Genomic DNA, 14,092 nt, shown 5'->3' with positions numbered 1-14,092 from the left:
TCCCTCTCATGATCCGGATCAGCTGTCACTACCTGCCCTAAGTAGACGTATTCCGTCACAATTTCTAGGCTCTCGCTGCCGATTGTGAACTGTTGTTCCCTTGCTAGGCTGTTGAACATTACCTTGGTTTTCTGCATGTTAATTTTTAGACCCATCGATCTGCTCTGCCTGTCTAACTCATTGATCATGATTTGCAGTTCACCTTCTGAGTGACTCAGCAAGGCAATGTCATCAGCAAATCGCAGATTATTTAGGTATTCTCCATTTATTCTTATTCCCAACTGTTCCCAATTCAGGCCTCGAAATATCTCCTGTAAACATGCGGTGAACAGCATTGGCGAGATCGTGTCTCCTTGCCTGACGCCCTTCCTTATTGGAATTTTATTGCTAACTTTATGGAGGACTATAGTAGCTGTGCAGTTGCTATATATATCTTCCAGTATTTTGACATAAGGCTCTTCTACCCCCTGATTACGCAATGCCTGTATGACTGCTGAGGTTTCCACTGAGTCGAATGCTTTCTCGTAATCAATGAAAGCTATATATAGAGGTTGATTATATTCTGCGCATTTCTGATTGATAGTGTGAATATGATCTATTGTGGAATATCCTTTACGAAAGCCTGCCTGATCATTTGGTTGATTAAAGTCTAACGTTGCCCTCACTCTATTAGCGATTACCTTAGTAAATACTTTGTAGGCAACGGATAGTAAGCTGATCGGCCTGTAATTTTTCAAGTCCTTGGCGTCTCCCTTCTTATGAATTAAGATAATGTTTGCATTCTTCCAAGCTTCTGGTACAGTCGAAGTCATAAGGCATTGCGTATACAGGGTGGCTAGTTTTTCTAGCACGATGTCCCCTCCATCCTTCAACAGATCTGCTGTTACCTGATCCTCCCCAGCTGCTTTTCCCCTTTTCATTGCTTCTAAGGCTTTCTTTATTTCATCTTTCGTTACTGGCGGGATGACGCATTGCTGTGCACTGCTGTCTGTCTCATTAACGCTCTGATTACATTGGCTACTGTACAGGTCTGTATAGAACTCTTCGGCTACGTTAACTATCTTATCCATATTGCTAATGACATTGCCCTGCTTGTCTCTTAATGCATACATCTGGTTTTTACCTATGCCTAGTTTCCTCTTCACTGTTTTTAGGCTACCTCCATTCTTTATAGCATGCTCGATTTTCTCCATATTAAACTTCCTTATGTCGGCTACCTTGCGCTTATTTATTAACTTTGATAGCTCCGTTAGTTCTATTCTATCTGTAGGTTTACATGCCCGCATGTTTTGGCGCTTCTTAATTAGATCTTTCGTCACCTGAGATAGCTTCCCGGTATCCTGTCGAACTGTCCTACCGCCTACTTCTACTGCGCACTTCGTAATTATTGTTGTCAGATTATCGTGCATTGAATGAACATCAAGATCATCTTCCTCCGTTAAAGCCGAATATCTGTTTTGCAGCGCTATCCTAAACTCCTGTGCTTTCCCTCTTACGGCTACCTCGTTAATGGTCTTCTTCTTCACTAGCTTCTTCCGATCCCTCTTCAAGTCTAAGCTAATTCTAGACCTTACCATTCTGTGATCGCTACAACGCACCTTTCCGAGGACGGCCACATCCTGAATGATGCCTGGTTTAGCGCATAGTATGAAGTCGATTTCATTTTTAATCTCACCATTGGGGCTCTTCCAGGTCCACTTCCTGTTTTTTCGTTTGCGGTAGAAGGTATTCATGATCCGTAAATTATTTCTGTCCGCGAATTCGACTAATAACTCTCCCCTGCTATTTCTAGAGCCTATCCCATAGTCACCTACCGCGTGGTCGTCAGCCTGCTTCTTGCCCACCTTCGCATTGAAGTCGCCCATCAGTACAGTGTACTGCGATTTTACTTTATTCATTGCCGATTCTACGTCCTCATAGAAACTTTCAACGGTCTGGTCATCATGGCTGGATGTGGGTGCGTAGGCCTGCACCACTTTCAGCTTGTACCTCCTATTCAGCCTAATTACTATAGCTGCTACCCTCTCGGTAATACTGTAGAACTCCTCTACGTTGCCAGCTATATCCTTATTAATGAGGAATCCCACACCTAGTTCTCGTCTATCCTCTAACCCGCGATAGCACAGTACGTGTCCGTCCTTTAGTACTGTATACGCCTCACCTGTCCTCCTAACTTCGCTAAGCCCTATCACATCCCATTTAATTCCCGCTAGTTCCTCAAACAGCACTGCTAGGCTAGCCTCACTAGATAAGGATCTTGCGTTAAACGTTGCCAGGTTCAGATTCCAATGGCGGCCTGTCCGGAGCCAGAGATTCTTAGCACCCTCCGCTGCGTCACAGGACTGACCGCCGCCGTGGTCAGTTGCTCTGCAGCCGCTGGGGACTGAGGGCCGAGGGTTAATTGGTTTGATCATAGAAGGTTGTGGCCAAGTACTACACCAGGGTGGCCAAATCCTGCTCTGGTGAGAGAGTGCGTTGTCGGTTCTGGTCACCGAGATCAGGCCGCACTCCAGGCCTGGTTATGCAATTCCATCGACACGCGGATTTTTTTTTTTTAAACCCGGTGGAGAATTGCGCGGCACGCGAGGCGGATGTTCTACCTCTACGCCATCGCTGCATTTCCATTTCCATTATTCTTGTAATAACGCTCAAAGGGCTCGAAGCAGTAGTCGCTCTCTAGCACCAACGTGCCAGCCCTAGCAGTCAGAGCTGTGACCCCCAACCCGCGGTGCGGTAAGTCGCAACCACGGCGGGTTCGGGCCAGAGGGGACAAACACGAGTATGCTACTCGGATGAGTGTTTATTGCTCCCGAGCAATACAAGCAGCAGCAAGCAACAAAACAACCGCCGCAACGAGGGAGTGTTCCGCTCGCGTACGGGGGTGAAATGCACAAAAAGGGTGGAGCGCACACAAAACGGTGGGGGAGAAAGGTTCCGCTCACCTCGCGTGGCTCCTCGCTCGCGGCCAGTTCACACACGGTGGCCGGGCGATAATGGCAGCGGTCTCCGTGGCAGATCTGCGTCCGCGCGTGTGCGCGGCTCCCGGCAGAAGACCTTCTTGTGGCTATGTGGGGGGAATGTGCTCGATTTCTGTATAGACCGTTTACAGCGCGCAGTTCTTCCACTTCACAACAGATGTCGCCACAGGCACCCGACGCTCTCGGCGCCATTATGCACCTCCTAAGTCGCAGCAGTCGTTGCATTGGTGATATCGCGGATGGCTGCCGTATGTGATCTGAGAAGCAATCTGTGGAAAGGCAGAGGTAAAACCTGTTGCGTTGTTGATTGCAAAAATTGCGATAGAGACTTAAAGGTGTGGGATGAGTCAGTCTGCGAGCTTCACGGTCCCGAACTCCACAAGGACTGCCCCTGTTTGCGCCCGTTCGCCATGCACTGTTTTCCGGCGGGCGAACGCAACAAACTCGTCCGCCAGCGCTGGATAGCCAACCTACAAAGAAAAGATTTCAATCCTGGAAAGGCTGCGAGGGTAAGTGCGCAACATTACCGCATTACAAGCTGTTCTGCAGACGAAACCGTGACGGCGTTGTCAGTTGCATCTGCCTGTGTAGCGATCGAGGTGGCGTTGCAGATAACATGTTAAGATGTGCGGCGATAAGACAGGATCTCCCGAGGCTGAATTGGGAACGGAAAAGAACGTGTTATGCTCCTACACATATCGTCACTGTCGAGTATGCACCGCGCAGCAATGCGAGCGGGCAGCGCTCACCGCCGATCCGTGTATTGCTTGCAGCCGTGTAGTGCTACTGTTTAATTCCACTCCAAGGTGCAGAGTCTTCGCGGACAATATTCGGAATAAAGCACTTCCCTTCAGGCTGCCGTGCTGTCTGGTTGTCCCATCCTCGATCGCGGTCCATGCGAGACAAGGGATTAAAAGTGACGTCGCAGTCCAGCGCTCACAGTGAAGCTGATCACTTACAACCAAATACAACTTGAGACAGGGACCCCGGAACAGGGGGGCAGCCCCCCCACCCACAGTCTCCAAGTGCTTGCACTTGGGTCAGGTTTATAACAATTGAAGTACTTCAGTTCTATGACTCTTAATGCAAAGCACAATGGAGCTGAGCTACTTGGCTTCGTAGCCAGTTGTAAAGCATTTCGTATATGAGTAACCTAAACTAGCATTCAGTTATTCTTAGTGGGCGCGAGACAGCCCCTTAAACAGTTTCTTTTGGAAGCCTTTTCGTTGCCTTCCTGACTGCTGGAGTGTCGTCACCACAATGTGACAATTTGCATCAACTTTTCAACATTGAAAAGTAAAAAAAAAAATTAAAAATATAAAATTTATTATGTAAATTAGCATTAAATAAATAAGTAACAAAATAGGCTTGAAGTCTTGCCCCCTCCCCTAAAAATGTTCCAGAATGAAAAATAAAATAATAATAAATATAAAATTTTATATGAAAATGAGCATTAAATGAATAAATAAGCGTGGTTCATAACGTGGTTTTATGTGCGAGGCTGACAGAATTGTGAACTGCTTGTAGGATAAACGCATTGCCATGCGTGCATCATGTTTACATCAGGAAATCCCTTCAAACGATTGCGCACTAGCTAGAGAAGGCTGCTTGAGGAATCATATCACTGCCATTGTAGTGCCTACGGGTGGCAAAATGATGTCTTGCCTTCGTGCCTTTTCATTTATTTTACAATTGGATTAAGCCTGTTATACGTCAGTGGTGCAGGCAGGAGCCTTTTTGGTTTACATTCTTTTTATGGCAGCTCCACCATACTGTATATGTAGTTAACATTCGCATCACCTTGAAATGCTGCTATCATGTTATGAGCAGGGGCGTTAAGGAACATTAAGGAGAAGCGCTTGTGGTCCCGTTACAGTTTGTGCACACTAGTGAGTCAAGAGGCCAGGTGCACCTTTAGATCATGCCTGTTTTCTGGTGTGAGACCTAGTTTGCACATTGCAAATACCAATGAGCCTTTCAAACCCATTTTTCCTGCAGGTGTGCTCCATTCATTTCATTGACGGCCGCCCAACACCAAATAACCCATACCCAACACTGCATCTTGGAACATCTGTAAGTATTATTTACTCTAGTTCTGTTGAGATCTTTCTACAGCACAAGAACTGAATTATTTTTTTTCTTTCACCAAACACTAGGCTGTCCGTCACAAGGGGAGAAGAGTGCTGAAGCACCGCTTGGTCATCGCACCAATGGTTGAGACGAGTTCAACTGGGGCGTCAACATCACATAATACGAGCATACAACATTCCCCTACACAAGAGGAAGAAGAAAGCTTGTCAGAAACAGATGACACTCGTCCTACTGCCACGTACCTGAGGCCAGCAAGGTATGATGCAGGGATTGTAATTGGTGTTTGTCATTGGGCCTTGCCTGTACTTTTGTGTCGGCCGAAGAATTCTAGTGGGCTCTAAATGATCAGCGCGTGAACAGACGGGGACTCGAGAAGAAAAAACACTGTTGACACTAAGTGTGTGCAGACTGAAAGGTTACTAACTGAAGCACTTGCCACCTTATGCATCCACTATTACATTAATAATTATATGTTCCACACAGACGCGTCACCATGGGACAAGACTGTACTGTGAACTACAGCTTTGAATAAATACAGCAAAGGTCTGTAAGGGTTGGAGTGTAAATTGGAGAATGCTTAAGTGTCAGTAATGTTGCATGGAAGTAGCCCTCTCAATCAGAGCCATGTTAGGTTGTTTGCATGCGCTCCTATTCTGCTGATAGCGTCCTTCGAAATTATTTTAAGGCATGTCTCATGCAGTTTTGCTAGCTAGCTAGCACATTTCATTTTCAGTGTACTGAAAATTGTTAGAAAGGGTTTATGTGCTCTGGCAATAGCGCAGTAGTGTGATACTTACTTAATAATCAGTGCCATTTATTTTGCAGGAGTAATGGAGAGAGGACTGCAGCAGGGTGTCAGACCTGCGGCTGCAGGTGCGAGACTGTGAAGATGGAACAGGCTGTCCAAGTTGACATGAAAGGAGACGAGGACCACACATACTGTGCAGCCTCATCACCTCAGCGCTCAACTGAAGCAGCGTGCCAGACAGCATTTACTGTTTGCTCCACCTTGCAGCCTCACACATTCAAATTTTTCACAGGGCTCTCAAAAAACTTATTTGACGAGCTGGTGAGAGCCCTTGCAAGCACAATGAAAACACCCTTCGAATTGCCCTTTGAGGATCAGGTGCTACTGACGCTGATGAGGCTGCGGCTGGGTCTCCTTGTTCACGACCTGAGCTTTCATTTTGCGATATCAACTGCTGCAGTCAGTCGCATTTTCTGTACTATTTCGTCAGGGCTTGCCAAATTTTCTCGGCAGTACCTTGTTTTCTGGCTTGCCAGGGACACAATCAAAGCATCAATTCCAGACAGCTTTAACAGGTACGAGCTTTCAACATGCATCATCGACTGCTTTGAGATATTTATTGAGCGGCCAGGCAACCTGAAACGCAGGAACAGGACATATAGCCGATATAAGTCTCACAATACTGCAAAGGTCCTGCATGCAATCGCACCTTGTGGCTTTGTAATGTTCGCTTCAAAGCCATACGGTGGTCGTGCAAGTGACCGTTTCATAACCCAGCACAGTGGGTTTTTGAAGTTCTTGGCACCAGGTGACACAATCCTCGCTGACCGGGGCTTCACCATAAGTGACCTCCTTCCTGCAGGAGTTAAGCTGATGCTTCCGAGCTTTTCGAAAGGTCGGTCTCAGATTAGCCGCCCAGAGCTTGTGGAATCACGTCGCCTGGCCAGGCTACGGATCCATGTTGAGCGTTCGATAAGGCGGATAAAGTGCTTTAGACTGCTAAAAGAGCTCCCATCGAGCTTTTTTGCCAAAAAACCACTGGTTGATGACATCCTTGTAGTTGTAGCCGGTCTCTGCAACCTCCAGCCACCCCTAATTAAAGAGACATTGTGCTAAACTGTTTTTAGGAAGGGCAAATGACTTGTGTGCTGTCCATAAAAGTTCTGACTATGAAGTTTACCTTTGGGCTGTATAATGTGGTTTGTTTTGCACTACATTTACTCCAAACCTATTGAGATTGACAAAACTATACTCGGTTTCTTACATCAGGTGCAACGCTGTGAAAAGTAGGGAGTAACCCACATGAAAAAACAAACAGAGGCGTGTTACTCCACGCTTGTTTTGTGACCGATTGGCCAAAGGCACTAGAAAGCGACAGCGTGATGTCAACAATAAGAGCACATGTAATAAAGTTCCCGACATATCATCACATAAATAGCCTGCAGGCAAAAAATTTATTTCTCGCTCATGACAAGGAACGTAGTACTTTTTGATCGTGGATGTAGGCAGCGCAAACAAGTGCGCTAGCTTTGACAGTGTCTCGCCTGATGTATGAAATAGAATATAGTCCTCACTACTGCAAAGCTTAGGAGCTTGGCTGTTTATGGTTGCTCAGATTGCTAGTGCATACTCCTTCCTCACTGTATTGCGATTGCTGGGAACTGATTTCCATTATAAGCAACATGTAATGTTTACTACTTGTGTGTAAATGTTAAGCCGCGGAGGGGACAGGAACTTGGCTACTCAGAAAAAGAAGTCAGTGGCTGTACATATTGTGTGAGCATTCTTTTATTTCAACTCTGTATTTTACAGAACATACACGGCTACTTTACCGCTTACTGTCTGCAAGCACAGGGAGCAAGTGTGAAAAATAAAAGTTCTCCAAACTTGGAACATGCATTTTCAGAAATTCCTCATCACGAGACACCTGAACTATGTGCGCTTCATTGGGTGACCAAATTATGAAATCGCACTGTTTTTTCTCACAGCAAAACAGCTGCAACTGCACCTGTGTGTAATATTTGTTTTTTCCACCCTTACGAAGATGAAGCACGTCATCTTTGTACCCAACATCATACCTGCCGCTCCTGAAGAGCGCTTCCAGGCTGCCATGTTTCTGCAGTGTTTGTGGAGTGGGGCACTTTATCTCGACCAGCAGGTCCAGTTCTGGTACAAAGCCATCAGGGCTAGCTCCTAGCCACGGTGTTGCAGGATGGACGACGAGTCTACATTCTTCAACACGAGTCTGCTTTGTTTTTTCGTACCAGGCACGTGCTTTGGGCTCAGACTGTGATCCATACCTTCACAGGAGAAAAACATCACACATCACTCAATGTGACCTTATGCTATTTTATCACTATAATGCTGCTCGACCATGGGACCCTTCTGTAGATACAGCATGCAGAAAAGATAATTATCTGCACCAAGATACTGCTTATCACCAGTCTTGATTCAACTATTCGGATATGGAGAGCTCCCAGGGCTAAATTTCAGCAGAGTATTTGAAAATCCTGTGATCATGTCTGCATTACTTTGAAATAAGTGTATGCTTTGTTGACATCAGAAAAAGAACTGACGACAACACAGGGTCTATGGCAATTAAGTACACACTTATTTCAAACTTCAAGTATCAACTAATGCGTGAAAAAGTCTTACTTCTGCATTACCTGCTTGGGCTTGGAAACTACTTGAAACTTTTTGCAGGAAGTAAGTAGTTAACTAAAGAAAGGCAATTAAATGTACTGATTCCAGTAATAGTATTGCTTTGGTGGGTGAACCGCTACACTGTTAGGTGGGCGGCCCAAGAAAAGCAAAATTTTCCTACCTACACCACTAGGTGTAGAAGGCTAGTATACAGTTGCAGACAAAATTGCACAAAGAACGAGAAATACTACGCTGTAGCTTTTGTCCGAGTTTCCTCTGCAGCTTATTGGTAGCTGATCTGCACAACAAGCATGATGTTAGCAAACAAAAGGCCGCTTCTGCATGCAGTGCCACAACAAAGTGTTCTGCAGTTAATTCATTCTGCTGCGACTGCTTTAACATTGCATTCAATAAAGAGTGATTCTCCAGTGATCGCAAAAGGCATTTTACTGCACAACAGGCCAAAAAGGCGCTCAGTTCTTTAAGTGACAGCAATATTAGTAAGTTTGGGGTCTGTGCATTGCAATGATTTTTTGTTCCGTTGAAAACATCCCGCTTTAAATGAACAAAATTCAGAGTATCAGACGTTCACCATCTCCAGTTTTTTTCCTTACCATGTACTTGCATTACCAGCAAAGCTGGGGTTCATGTGTGTTTTAACCCATTTATCTGGGGCTGCCTTGACTGGGATCGACCTTGCTTCACTTGCTGTGATGCGCAGATGTCTCTGTTCAAACCAAGCCTTGCCTCCCCGCTGAAGCTTCAACAGTTCGGCTGCACTGCTGATGGTAACCAGTACGTGGTTACTGTAGAACTCTTTACATGGCTGCACGTAAGCTGGCTGTTATGGAAGCCGTGTGGCTGTGATGAGCCTGCGTACGTAAAGAGATACACACTCCATTATTTCATGAGTTGGTGATGGAAAAAAAATGGGTTTACTCAGCGTTCACACAAGGCAAGCTATGAACACTTCTACTGGCACAGGAAGGTTGGAAACCAATAATTTATATAAGAAAACATCATAGCAATTACAGTGCCATGCATGCCTCTGGACGTAATAACCAACAGTAGCATGCATATATAAAAGGCACTACAGCTCCACAATTGCTTGCTTTACTTTTAAGCTGAATTATCACTTGAAGTGAAAGTGAACATCTTCTTTACGTGCATTGCCCGTTTTACTCCTGGCTTCATCTTTTGGTTTTAAAACAGAGTGCAGCAGTGTTCCTTGCAGCTTGTCAATATTTAAGGGGCCTTTGGCAAAGTGGGCCTCCATCATGTCATGAGTCAGAAACTCTAACATCTGACTTGGCTTCTCTTGGTGGTCATACAATTCCGCCATCGTGCCAGGAGTCACATTTTGTGCGGTGGACGCATTCCACATACATGCTTTGTCAGTGCATGAGGTACCTGTCAGCCCCATGCTCGTCGCCTCAACAATTTTCATTAAAAGAGCACAGACATGGCTGCAGCGTTCACTATGGCCTGCCTTGCAGCTGCAAGCAGCAGAAAAAGTGGTTCCAAAGTTGACCTGAGTGGTGTACACCTGTCCAACTGACTGTGTCGACCTTATCTCAGCCTTAATGCTGCAGTTCTCGGAGTCACGTTTGCACAATGCAGTGCCAACGTGGCCACTGTCCAGAAGGTTCAACCCTTCGGCAAACCCTCGGTAATTATGTGCCGGGTTTCCATCCGTGTCCAGTGCGTTGATCATGTACTCGTACACAACTGGAAAACAAAAAAGCCAAATTAATGCAGGGCACAACATAAATCAGATACCAAGAATGTAACCAGTGATACATTTAACGCGTTAATTTTTTGAAGCAGAACAGCTAATTAAGGAGCTGGAGTCGCTTCCGTATGCCCAAACTTGAAAAACAAAAACTGACCTCGTCACTACCATCTAAAGTCATACACGTCGTACTGGCAGAAAAACCAACAAAAGTAAGTGCGCCCGAGTGCCATATCTAGGTTAGCGGTCGCGAAGCTGTTAGTCACGAAGTGCAACACTGTCGATCATTCTGCACATCAGTGTCATGTTGTAGTTACAGGCGCGCGTGACTATCATGCGCGCAACGCTAAGATTAAGATTTCACAGCAGCAGAGTCCGAACGGTTGAACTGTGGGCAGACATCGCTAGCAGGGTAATTCATCTATCGTTGGCAATACAGCGTCAGAATACAACGTTAACATTGCAAATGCAACGTCAAAATGCAAATGCCCAGTCACTCGACTTCTCGCCGGCACTCGCACACGGCCACACGTATGTATTTAATTTGTCGCCTTTATATGTTCAACAAACAAGAAGAAATACTGTAGGTTTCCGAAGCGCCGCTGGATAACAGGCACCCGCTCGTGACCGGTTGTAAACAAACGGGTACGGTGCGCATGTGAACGCTTTGGAGCGATGTTTACGGTCATTTACTGCCCTCTAAGACAACGACCTGCGCTGCCAAACGCGGATTTTAACCTGGCCACTTTAGACGAGAACAACAAAGAGACTGGAAACAAGCGCTGAAGCGATCCATTCGTTACTTCGAAGAGACGGAGACGAAAGCCGAGCGGTTCTCCGCGATATGAAGCGCGATCAAGTTTTCATGCGTCAAGTGATTAATTTCAGGTACTTACATGTCCGTTGAAGCTTTGACCAAAGCCTAGTATCGTCTTCCCATTTCTTCCCGACTGCATCTGCCGAAACATTGGCTGTGAGAACTGATCCAGCAGACGCAGCAGCCATCGCGACGAGGCAGTTGGCGAACGGTTAGGAGGCGTGTAATGGCGGCATGATCACGTGATCAAACATGGCAGCACCCATGAAACGGCGCTGTAAAGCGTCTTGCGGGGATGGGGAAAGGGGATGGAGAACCGCGCGACCGCACCTCTCCAGGGATGTGGAGAGGAGGTCTCTCCGTGAAAGAGGGGAAAGAGGGAAAGTCTCCGCGGCGGCGTCGCTGCGGGGGCGCGAAAGGAAACGGGGGCGGCGTGAGTGCCCTCCCTCGCAAACCTCCCGAACAGCGCTCGCATAACATCGCGTGATAATTACGCGCGGCCGTTACCATGGGACAGGGGATTCGCGTGTATCCCCACAGAGTTTAACGTCCCAAAGCGACTCAGGCTATGAGAGACGCCGTAGTGAAGGGCTGCGGAAATTTCGACCACCTGGGGTTCTTTAACGTGCACTGACATCGCACAGCACACGGGCCTCCAGAATTTCGCCTCCATCGAAATTCGACCGCAGCGGCCAGGATCGAACCCGCGTCTTTCAGGCCAGCAGCCGAGCGCCATAACCACTCAGCCACCGCGGCGGCCCATACAGGATGACAAGTCTTTCTAGCACAATGTCTACACCGTTCTTCTACAAATCTGCACTGCTGCTTTTTTTTTCCATTGCTTGCAAAGCTTCCTTTACTTTCTCCTTTCATTACCTCTCGGGTGTCCATATCATCCTCTGCACCGCTTGCTTCATTATTCGAATCATGATTCCAGCTGCTGTAGAGATCTGTGCAGAATTATCCGACTACTTTAACTATCTTATGCATATTGGTAACGATAATGCCATCCTTGTCTATTAGGTTATACATCTGATTTTTGATAATGACTAGCTTATTCTTGACCGCTTTTAAGCTACCTCCCTTCTTGACTGCCTGCTAGATCTTCACTATGCGCCGAAATGTCATTTACATTTCGCTTATTGATTAGCTTTGACAATTCTGCCAGCTCTATTCTATCTATGGGGTCAGAGACTTTCACGTCTTGGCATTTCTTTATCCGTTCCTTCGTCTCATGAGAAAGCTTGCATGTATCCTGTCTAGCTACCCTACCACCTACTTCTGTTGCAGACTCCGTAATATCTTTGTGAGATTATTATTTATCTCCTGAACACTGAGGTTGTCATCCTCTGCTAAAGCGGAATATCTCTTCTCCAGCGAAATCCGGAATTCAACTACTTTCCCTCGTACCGCTAACTCGTTGATGTTATTTGCCTTACCATTTTCCACCGTTTTCTGTTTAAACCTAAGCTAACTCGAGACCTCACCATCCTGCGGCCACCTCTACATCCTTCACTATATGCCAGGAGGCGCGCGTAGTATGTAATCTATTTAATTTTTAGTGTCGCCTTTCGGGCCCTTCCAAGTCCACTTCCTGTGCTCTGCGAAACTTGTCTCCATTATGAATAGCAACCATCTAGCCCAAACCACCGTGTTGCTTCAAGGTATTTATGATTCTTAAACTATTTATTTCCTCGAACTCTGCTAGTAACTACCCCCTGTTGTTCCTAAATACTATGCCGTAGTCCCCGTCTTCCTGGCCTTCAGCCTGCTTCTTGCCTACCTTGGCATTGCGATCATCCATCAGTACAGTGTACTGTGTTTTTACATTACTAATTGCCGATTCATCGTCTTCACAGAAACTTTCCACTATCTAGTTTTCATGGCTGGATGTAGGCGCGTAGACCTGTATCATCTTCAGTTTGTGGCTCTTATTAAACCTAATTACGAAACTGCCACCCTCTCGTTAATGCTATATAATTCCTCTACGTTGCCACCTATATCATGATTGATGAAGACTCCCACACCTAGTTTTCGTCTGTACTCTAACAAACTATGGCATAGTACGTGGCCACCTTTAGCACTGTATACACCTCATCTGTCCTAACCTCACTTAAGCCTATTGGATCCCATTTAATACTGGATAGTTTCTCGAACTAGAGGGTGTTCTTCTAGACTAGCCTCACTGGATAAGAATATAGCGTTAAACGTTGCCAGGTTCAGTTTCCAATGGCGGCCTGCCCGGAGCCAGAAGTTCTTAGCACCCTCTGCGGCGTCACAGGTCTGGCCACCGCCTTGGCCAGTTGCTCCGCAGCCGCTGGGGACTGAGGGCCGAGGGTTAATTGGTTTGATCATAGAAGGTTGTGGCCAAGTACTACACCAGGGTGGCCAAATCCTGTTCTGGTGAGGGAGTGCGTTGTCGTCTGTGGTCACCGGGATCAGACCGCACCGCAGGCGTGGTTATGCAATTCCATTAACACGCTAATTTGTTTATTTCATTGCATTTTTTAGTAAGCGCCTCGATGATTTCGCGTGCTGCCAGCATTTGTTCTTATTCTGCCAGAATTATAATATTGTGAAGTTAGGGGTATGACACGCATTGTGAACAGTGCGGGCAGGTGTTCTGCGTCCGTCACTTTCACTGACTACGAATTTTGATGCGCATGTTCATTCACATGCCACCCCTTCTGCCCACTCTATATTCTGTCGCATAAAAATCACATTCAGGAGACGATGTCATTGCCTCACAGCGTATCCCGAGCTTTTGTGGGGTTTTACGCAGTTGGTTTGTCGGTCTTGTCTTCACTTATATTGCAACGCTTGGGATAACCGTTTTGTGGTACAGAGCAGACGACCGTCACTTCCGGCCTTGTCTACACCCTCTTCGAATTGTGGGCCAAGCCATGTATGCAGGGCACTACAGGAAACACCTTTCCACGGTATACTTCGGCTGTGACCGTCGCGGCGTCAGACACTTAGCTGATCTTTTCGGTCTTGTTACCGAGGCTCATACAAACAGCCTTCACCGGGTAACCGGGTGACCGCGTAACCGGCGTGCTTCAAATGCATGACCTACACGTCGA

At 46.5% G+C, this 14,092-nt stretch overlaps 1 protein-coding gene across 1 annotated transcript; it reads left to right on the top strand.

Moving 5' to 3' along the window:
* Positions 1 to 2,909: 2,909 nt before the first annotated feature.
* On the top strand, positions 2,910 to 7,688 carry LOC144125294 (uncharacterized). Its single transcript, XM_077658553.1, has 4 exons — positions 2,910 to 3,487; positions 4,977 to 5,051; positions 5,135 to 5,325; positions 5,895 to 7,688. The coding sequence occupies exons 1-4, from the start codon at positions 3,218 to 3,220 to the stop codon at positions 6,931 to 6,933; spliced, it is 1,575 nt and encodes a 524-aa protein (XP_077514679.1). The 5' UTR covers positions 2,910 to 3,217; the 3' UTR covers positions 6,934 to 7,688.
* Positions 7,689 to 14,092: the final 6,404 nt, after the last annotated feature.

Source organism: Amblyomma americanum, chromosome 1, assembly GCF_052857255.1.
Source record: "Amblyomma americanum isolate KBUSLIRL-KWMA chromosome 1, ASM5285725v1, whole genome shotgun sequence".
In the NCBI taxonomy this organism is placed as follows: Eukaryota; Metazoa; Arthropoda; class Arachnida; order Ixodida; family Ixodidae; genus Amblyomma; species Amblyomma americanum.
The sequence above is the reverse complement of the archived record's forward strand: the minus strand, read 5'-3'. Positions and strand labels throughout refer to the sequence as shown.

What these genes read in the sequence shown, in the direction of transcription:
- LOC144125294 (XM_077658553.1), top strand. Translation starts at nt 3,218, where the DNA reads ATGGCTGCCGTATGTGATCTGAGAAGCAATCTGTGGAAAGGCAGAGGT. An exon ending in ATCCTGGAAAGGCTGCGAGG is followed by an intron (nt 3,488 to 4,976) that starts GTAAGTGCGCAA and finishes TTTTTCCTGCAG; the next exon opens with GTGTGCTCCATTCATTTCAT. An exon ending in ACGTACCTGAGGCCAGCAAG is followed by an intron (nt 5,326 to 5,894) that starts GTATGATGCAGG and finishes TTTATTTTGCAG; the next exon opens with GAGTAATGGAGAGAGGACTG.